We start from the raw sequence: 9219 nt of genomic DNA, 5'->3' as shown, positions 1-9219 counted from the left end.
GTGGGGGAACTTGCACAATCGGTGGCTGACTAAATACTTTTTTGCCCCACTGTACTTTGCTGGCTGATTGCGTGCCTCGGTGCAGCCGGTCTGTCAAGGAAAAATTGTAGTGTTGGAGTCCAGATTGTTGGTCCCGTGATTCGAAAAGGCTCTTTTCCACACAGTCCTCATTCAAATATTGCAGCTAACAGGGTGATTTTCCCGCCTCAGTGCAGCTAGCCAAACAGTAAGTAAGTTTTACACTGGTGGATTTTAACTTAGGTGTCTCAAATATTACATTTTAGTCTAAATTCAAGGTATTTATTTCTATGTCATGTTACTTTAGTACCTGTGTGACCGTCTCACAGACAAATATTAATATACTGTGACCACTAAAACTGTCTGAAAACTTTAGTTAGTTATATTTAAGGGCAGTATCCCAGAGTGACAGCTAAAAATAAACTAAAAAGACGCGATCCTTGTGTAGGTTTGTGGTCTAAGGAGCCTGGAAAGAAAAACATCTGGACTATTTAAGTGTCCTTGAAGCCGTTTAATGGTCGGCAGTCCCACATTTGTCCTCAAAAGGGTTGTGGACCACCTATTGGCTGTTACGCTGGGAAAATTGTGCAATATAATTTTCTTAAGATGTTAAAGATATCAGAGCATTGAACAGGCTGGTGTTTTGTGAAGAGGCTCTAACAGGAGAGAGATGATAGAGACACATGACGTCCTTATAAAACACAGTTGAACTTTATGAATGGACAGCTTTTCACAGGTCTTTGGACTTTTTATTTAAAGGGACTGCATAGTTTTTTACTGAAACTGACACAATCCCACTTTGATTTGACTCAGAGTACAGACAGTGGACTCTGGTGTCAGCAGAACCACCTGCTGATCAACGCCGTGAAAACCAAGGAGTTGGTGGTGGATTTCCGGAGACGCAGACCCACCACACTGACACCGGTGAACATCCAGGGAGTGGACATTGAGATAGTGGACTCTTATAGGTACCTGGGTGTTCACCTGAATAATAAACTGGACTGGAGCCACAACACTGATGCTCTTTACAGGAAGGGTCAGAGCAGACGCTACCTGCTGAGGCGGCTGAGGTCATTTGGAGCACAGGGAGCGCTTTTAAAGACCTTCTATGACTCTGTGGAGGCATCTGTCATTTTTTACAGTGTGGTATGTTGGAGCAGCAGTTTATCAGCAGCTGAGAGGAAGAGGTTGGATAACCACATCAGGAAGGCCAGCTCTGTTCTGGGATGCACCTGGACCCAGTGCAGGTGGTGGGAGACAGAAGGACTCTGGCCAAAATAACATCTCTGATGGACAGAGTCTCCCAGCTCATGCATGTAGATGTTGCTGAACTGCAGAGCTGCTTCAGTGACAGACTGCTGCATCCTCGATGCATGAAGGAGCGTTTCCGCAGGTCCTTCCTCCCTGCAGCTGTCAGACTGTACAACCAGAACTGCTCCCAACAAACATAGATGTTTACATCAATGCTGTAACTTTCACTATTTTATCAACTGATTCACACTATAACATGGGTTTGCCTCTTATCTGTATCCATCCATTTTCTTCCGCTTATCCGAGGCCGGGTCGCGGGGGCAGCAGCCTAAGCAAAGAGGCCCATCCCTCCCTCTCCCCAGCCCCCTCCTCCAGCTTATCCGGGGGAACACCAAGGCGTTCCCAGGCCAGCCGAGAGATATAATCTCTCCAGCGTGTCCTGGGTCTGCCCCGGGGCCTCCTCCCGGTGGGACATGCCTGGAACACCTCACCCAGGAGGCGCCCAGGGGGCATCCTTGTCAGATGCCCGAACCACCTCAGCTGGCTCCTTTCGATGTGGAGCAGCAGCTGCTCTACTCTGAGCCCCTCCCGGATGGCCGAACTTCTCACCCTATCTCTAAGGGAGAGGCCAGCCAGCCTTCGGAGGAAGCTCATTTCTGCCGCTTGTATCAACGATCTCGTTCTTTCGGTCACTACCCACAGCTCGTGGCCATAGGTGGGGGTAGGGGCGTAGATCGACCGGTAAATTGAGAGCTTCGCTTTTACACTCAGCTCCCTCTTCACCACAACAGACTGGTACAGTGCACTGCAGCCGCACCAATCCGTCTGTTGATCTCCCGCTCCCTTCTTCCGTCACTCGTGAACAAGACCCTGAGATACTTTAACTCCTGCACTCGAGGCAGGAACTTGTTCCTGACCAGGAGTGGGCACTCCACCATTTTCTGGCTGAGGACCATGGCCTCAGATTTGGAGGTGCTGATTCTCATTCCCACCGCTTCACACTTGGCTGCATTCCACTGGGCCTGTCGGTACCTGTCAGGTACCTGTCAGCTGCCTCGGGAGTCCCACAGGCTAACCAGGCCAGATAGGACTCCTTCTTCAGCCTGGTGGCTCCCTTCACCTTTGGTGTCCACCATTTGGTTCGGGGATTACCACCACGACAGGCACCAACCACCTTGCATCCGCAGCTCAGTGCAGCAGCTTCGGCAATGGAGATACTGAACATGGTCCACTCGGACAAATGCCCCCAGTCTCCCTCGGAGTGCCGTTGAAGCTCTGCCGGAGGTGTGCGTTGAAGATCTCGCAGACCGGGGGCTCTGCTAAACGTTCCCAGCACACCCTCACTGTACGTTTGGGCGTGTGAGGTCTGTCCAGTGTCCTCCCTCGCCACCTAATCCAAATCACCACCAGCTCATATTTACTTTTATTTAATTCAATAACGGTACAGTACTCTGTGTGTTTTTATTGCTGCTGTTACAACCAAATTTCCCCTTGTGAGACAATTAAAGGTCTATTCTATTCTATTCTATTCTATTCTGATTAAAACAATTCTTAACCAAATATATTCTGGATAAAACAAAAGTATTATCAAAGTTGTCTGTGGTTCCCTTTATTTTTCCGTCCTTCCCTATCACATCCTGTCCTGCAGGATAATCATCAGTGAGTCTTTGTGTGACTCTCTGTATGCAGCTGTTAAAGTTTGTGTTGGAGATACTCGTTTCCTGTATTTGCAGAGGTATCTAGAAATAGTTTTAAACGTTCCCACCAGTCCCAGTCTGTTCTCGTCCTATTCTTCATCTCCCAGCTGATGCTGGCTCCTCTTCCTCCTCTTCTTCACACACTGCTGAATTTGTGTGTCATTATGGGTGGAAAACCTCTGCCGTGTCACGCTGTGGATTTCTCAGTCTCTCCTGACTCTGGACACTTTGAAAAAGAAATCAGCCATGGCAGATAATAACAATCGCAGAAAACTCTGAGTTTTTTCTTGTGTGCACAGTGAAAGTGGACGACAGTATATACTCAGTTTGAACAAAAAGCCCATTGTTGCAGGCAGCTGCAGTTATGCCTATGTCAGCTTTGGAGAGCAGGGTTCAATGATGTAAAATAGTCTCTTTTCTGTAATGTCTGTCCTTTTCTCTGCAGGCTGCAGTGGAAGCATTTTGCCACACATGCTGTGCAACAGAGAGCGCTGTCAGGGGCAGAGGCTGTAAATGCTCTCAGGCCCTTTTATTTTGCAGTCCACCCAGACTTCTTCGGTAAATATCCCAAAGAACGGGTAGGTCTCATATCTGTCATGACATAAATCCAAATATGTGTTATTGGAAACATGTGATCGTAAAGTAACAGTTCGAAAACTTACTGCCAGGTTTACATGTGTGTGACGCCTTGTAGGCACAACAAAGAAGAGGCAATCCATAGTGTACAGAATACTTATCATCTATGTGCTCTGGGATCCGTATACAATATAAAGTAATGTGATGTGATATAAAATAATATTTAATGATAATAATCTGTGCACATACAACACTGTCAGACGTTTGTTGGGATGAGCTGCCATGATGTAAGTTCTGGTACCTCTGTGTTACAGGAGGTGAATGAAAACTCGCTAAAGAGGCTGAATGGCTATCTGGAAAACTTGCAGAAGCCCGGCTCACGTTCAGTTCAACCCATGAAGCTCACCTTTTATATAAGGAACACAAAGTACAGCAGTAAGGTGCAGCCAGAACTCATCAGCTCAGGTGCATTTCTTTTAAAATGCTCAAAGTACCAGTCAGGTTTTTGGGGGGTTTTAACATAAAATTGCTCCTGTTTGCTTCTCAGGCTTCCGCTCCGTAAGTTTTACTTTGCACACAAATGATGTTTTGAGCACAGTGATGGATGTTTTGACGAGCTGCAGCCTGCCTGTGGAGCACATGAAGGGACTAACGGCGAGTAAAGCAGCAAGTAAAAGTCCCACTGAGACGGGGGAGCCTTTCTACAGAACCATCAAATGGGATAAAAGCTATTACACCTTCACTGGCTTCAAAGACCCCGAGCAGGAGCTGCAGCAGGCCCAGAGAGCCGAGCCTACGCTCAGGTAGGCTCGGCTCTCTGGTTGCGGTTGTCTCATCTCAACTGTAGGAAAGTGTTGAAACCTTCTAAACTCAAACACTGCTGTTTGTGATCAGTCACGGAGACACACTGCTGTGTTTGCTGTGGATTTTATTTCTATTCAGTAAATAGCAATAGGGCATGCTAAAGCTAATGTGTGCATACATGGTCACTGTATTTAAATGTAATAATGTGAAAGTACTTTATTTATAGTTCACACAGTTCTAGAGAGGGAGACGTCAGAGTAATGTGACATATATAACAACACAAATACGTTTTGCAAAGATGGTGATGACAGATTTTCATAACTACAGCAATTATATTTAATGACTTGTACACGATCTTTTTTGCCAGCGTGTGGTTGAGAAACAACGAACCTGAAGCCTCAAAGAAACACAATGCGAGTCTTCCTCGGAGAGAAGAACTGAAGAGACTGAAGAGGGAGCTGTGTCGCAGATTTAATCTGACCGATATCAGGTACAGCCGTCTTTACTGTTTCAGAGGTTGCCCTGTCTGCTGTTCCTGAGGGCACAGAGGTCTTTATTCTGTGCACTGAACTGTAAGAAACTGTGTACATGTTACTGTTACTGAATGATGAGATCAGCTGTGTGGTGCAGATGGCAGCGCAGCTGGGGAGTCTCCCACAGGTACTGTCAGCTTCAAAGTCTGAGCCGCCTGTCTCACCAGAACCCCGAGGCTCTGATCAACCTGCAAGGTAAATAATCTCACTGAGAGGTTACAAGCAAGCTGCGTTCATTAGTAACACACACAGTAGCACAGATCTCTGAACTGTTGTCTGTCCATCAGGTAAAAAGGGTCATGGCTTTTACCACCGTCAGTCCTGTCACGTGCCTGTTATGTGTGGTACAGTGCTTCACTCCAACACACTCGATTTTTAATTAAGCCGTCAAAATGTGACTGAAATGGAGACTTTCAGCTTCACTTCAAGGGTTTAATAAAAGTACTGCATTCATTGTTGCAGGAATACCAGCCATCGTTATCTGTAGCACCTCCTGAAGCTCAAAAGTAATTGGACAAACTTGCATAAGTATGATAAGGTTTGTTTCAGTACTTGGATAAAGCATGATTTACTCTGTTTTCTTCTTTCAGATGCCTCAGGCCTCACAGGGTGCTATGATGATAGAATCTGATACAGATGACAAAGACAATACTTAACACCATTTTAAATACCATGGAGGAAATAGATTAAGAGGCTTATTTTATTTTATTTTTTCAAAGATTTAAACAGTACAAAAAATAACCTTGATAGCTAAATTAGTTTTAAGTTTTCTGATGTGCAAAAAATACAGCAAAGTCTACAAAAGATTTAAAATGTTCTTATGTAGTGCAAAAAACCCAAATACAACAGTGAGTTTAGGCTGAGTACTGATGGCTTGGTACCATTGTTTCTGTTAATGCTGTGTATTTTTCTCCTTTTTCTTTTTTTCTCTGTAGTGTTTTCAAATGTACAGTCGATTTCATTTATAAAGGTAACACACTGTGATCGAGGATCATATCACTGTAAATTAAATCTCTAAGCATCATCTCCTTTAAATACACAGACACACATACAATGATCAGGCGTAACATTTATGAGCGTCTGCTAACAGCCCATCGAGGGCTCTTAGATTGCTGCAGGTAGCCACGCTTTGCTTTGCAAACCCTCGGCCCTCTCGATGAGCTTCATGACCAAATTTATGCACCTGCCTAATTTAGTTTCAGTAATATTGCACACTTTCTGTAAATCCTATAAACTTCATTTCACTTCTTAAATGTCATTGTGTTCGTCTGCTATATGATATATTTACATGAAATTGCTGATCCAAACAGCCAATGATTATTGAAGAAAAATCATGAAAATTATCAGGGGTGCCCAAACTTTTGCATACCACCGTAGACGTGTGAGGGGAGAGCAAGAACTTTGTGAGTCACTGAGTCGGTTTTTATCTGAAAAGGCAACCCTACCCATATGGAAAAGAAATAGAAAAAACTTCTAAAAGACTTGCATCAGATGTGGCCTACTTCATGAGTAAATCATATCAGGCTTATATGATTTACTCATGAAAGTGGCCACTTTCTCATCACTTTCATATATTGTTTTAGGAAGTATCCAAAACATACAACTTTCATTTATATCATTTTTCAAGGGATCTTATATCTGTTTTCACTCTTATATGCTTTTCATACAAGTTTCACACAAGACAGATACAAACTTTATAAGATTTATAGATCTTTTCCATGTGGGCAGCTAGCAACAGCACATGTTTTAGAAGCATCATGAGATTTCCTGTGGCTTTAACAGCCATGCCCATTGTTAAAGCGTTTAAGCTAGCTGCCACACATCATTGTACAGAGTTGATCAGACCCTTCATGAGTGACAGCTTACCTGCTGGAGGGATCCTCTGCTGTGATTGGCTCTTATAATTTGGCTAGGTTGGTCAGACAGAGATGAGGTATAAACAGGAAGTGCAGTGTCCATTTACTTTTGAAGCTTTGAAAGTGGGCGACCATAGATAAAAATTGCTGTAATTACAAAATATTTATATTACCCATTAATATTAAACCTTTACATAAACCAAGCCTTTAAATTGAAGCTGAAAGTCTACACTTACGTGATATTTTGATTTGATTTATAATTTGGTTGTGTACAGAGGCAAAAGGACAACAACTGTGTAACTCTCCGTACATGTATGTAGTGCCGTGGAAATACCCTCAAAATCTTGAGATCCCTTAACCACAGGTAGAAAAAGCACCGCAGTGTTTTCCATATTCTCTATGGTCTCTAACAGGTTCAGGTGATTCTAGCTATTGTGATGTACCCCACTGTTAGACCCCTACAGGCTGTACAACAGCAGCCTGACTGTCATTCGGTATGAAGATGAAATCCTTGGACCCATTGTTAGACCCTATGCTGGTGCAGTGCTTCTGGGTTCCTCCTGGTGCACAACAGGTCTCGGCCTCAGTGGTGAGAGTACGACACCACGTGCAGGAACTCAGTGATGTCCTGGTCCACATCTAGGAGGAGATCCACAGGACATCTCATTAGGAGCATGCCCTGACATTCAGGCATGCCTACAAGAACATAAGGGGGCAGAGTTGGACGAACCTTCCACCACATTGATTTTGAAGGTGTCTTTGAATTCAGCCTTCTGTAAGCAGCTCTCCTCGAAATCTGTGCACTTGGTAACTGACTGGGTTAAATGTAGCGGCTCTGAAAATTAGGCCCCAAGGATCTGTTCATTTCTAAGAGTAGTGACCTATAAGAACCCTTTGAGTGATATTATAATAATATGCAGGTTTTTACTGGTTTTTACAGGTTTTACGAATGAAACGTTTCTCCCACTGAAAACATCCAGATGAACAGAGTCAAATACGTGAATTATCTAATTTACCTACTGTGAGCTAAGGCGGAGAAAACGGGCACATCGAGGGCTGAGTGGACTCTGTGTCACGTTGATAATAATCGTCTACCAGGAAAGCAGCATCTCACTTTGTTCTCAGTTTTCTTCCTGCTCTTCCTGGGCGTCACAGCGTCTGAGATGGCGTCTGGCCTCCCCCGTTGTGACATTGAATCAGCTGATCGTCAGCCCCCCCCCGTCACCATACTTCACCGTGGTTTAAAACAAAATGGAAACTTTAAAAGGACTTCATTACATTTTCTTCTATTCTACGTTGTAGCTCCTAAGCTAGGGCAGGCCCGAAGGTTGGTGGTTCGATACCTGGCTGTTGATCCCAAGTTGCTCTCTGATGCATCCATCACAGTATGAATGTGTGTGAATGATTTGTTTTTCCAATGTGTTTTCTTTCTGTGTGAATGGGTGACTGACAGAAGTTGTATCAAGTGCTTTAGGTTTCCAAATAAAATAGCAAAGCTCTATATTAGAACCATTTTACTTTAACCTTATTTATCATCGATTCCATCACACATTAAATCGAACACGTTATACTTCATGCTTCATTCAGTTAATGCTGCTTTACTTCAGCAGTGTTTATCGTTACCTCACTCACATGAACTTTGGACTGGAGATCATTCACATGAGCGAAATAAATTGAACACACAGAGTCATGACATTTAGTTTTGCTTCCAACATGACCTCGTTTTGACTCACTACATTAGAACACCTTTCCTCACTACTTCTTTCTATAACGCTGTTTGACCACCTCACCTAGGAGGTATCTCAGGGGGCTGAACCACCTCGACAGGCTCCATCTGCAGGAACAGCGAGGCTGCGTTCACTCTGCAGGTCTTGATGCTCAATTCAGATTTTTTGATCAAATCCGATGTTTTTGTCTGCTCGTTCACACTACAAATAAAATGCGACAGCAAACGCGCTCTAGTGTGAACGCTCAAAGCGGCGCATGTGCAAAAGAAGACGTCACACACAACGCGCTCTGTTTAGACCCAGAGCAACAGTATGTGTGACTGATGGCCTTAATATAAAGACTTCGGACTTTATGTTTCCCAATTTGTGCTTTAAGTTAATTTGTTATTGACATAATAATGTAAATAACCTAATAATCATCCTTGTTGCTGTTTTAGAGGAGCGCTGCTTCAAAGAATAGTTCCTGTCAGAATCTGCAGATTATACAGGACAAAGAAAATATTCACGTTGTCTTCCCAACAGTTTCACTGGATGGCCAGGAAGCGTTCGTGATGTCTTCTCCGGCGCTGATAATTGGCGTCTGTCTTGTGTCAGTGACGTAAAAGACGGATTTAATGCGACCTGACCATCAAACAGCAGTCGCTTTCTAAAACATCAGATATGTGTCGGATTCAGCACCACATACGAAAGTGACCCAGATCAGATTTGAAAATATGGGATTTGTGCCGTTCACACTGTCACCATGATGGGATAGATG

The 9219-nt window shown here is 43.9% G+C and overlaps 1 protein-coding gene across 6 annotated transcripts in view; it reads left to right on the top strand.

Annotated features, from left to right (window-relative positions):
- The window catches only part of tcaim (T cell activation inhibitor, mitochondrial), a 20496-nt gene that overhangs the window by 6166 nt on the left and 5111 nt on the right, over positions 1-9219 (top strand). For 5 of the 6 annotated variants that reach the window (XM_042216007.1, XM_042216005.1, XM_042216004.1 and 2 more), the window contains 5 exons: positions 3412-3544; positions 3857-4007; positions 4090-4345; positions 4714-4836; positions 4977-5074. In XM_042216007.1, the coding sequence (XP_042071941.1) occupies positions 3412-3544; positions 3857-4007; positions 4090-4345; positions 4714-4836; positions 4977-5074 (761 nt within the window). The remainder of the gene's footprint in view (positions 1-3411; positions 3545-3856; positions 4008-4089; positions 4346-4713; positions 4837-4976; positions 5075-9219) is intronic. The other variant, XM_042216009.1, reaches the window with a different exon arrangement.

The sequence above is a fragment of the Haplochromis burtoni genome, unplaced genomic scaffold, assembly GCF_018398535.1.
Source record: "Haplochromis burtoni strain Fernald_Lab_line unplaced genomic scaffold, NCSU_Asbu1 Contig_897, whole genome shotgun sequence".
NCBI classification, from domain to species: Eukaryota; Metazoa; Chordata; class Actinopteri; order Cichliformes; family Cichlidae; genus Haplochromis; species Haplochromis burtoni.
Note: the sequence above shows the minus strand (reverse complement) of the source record. Positions and strands in the feature narration are given on the sequence as shown.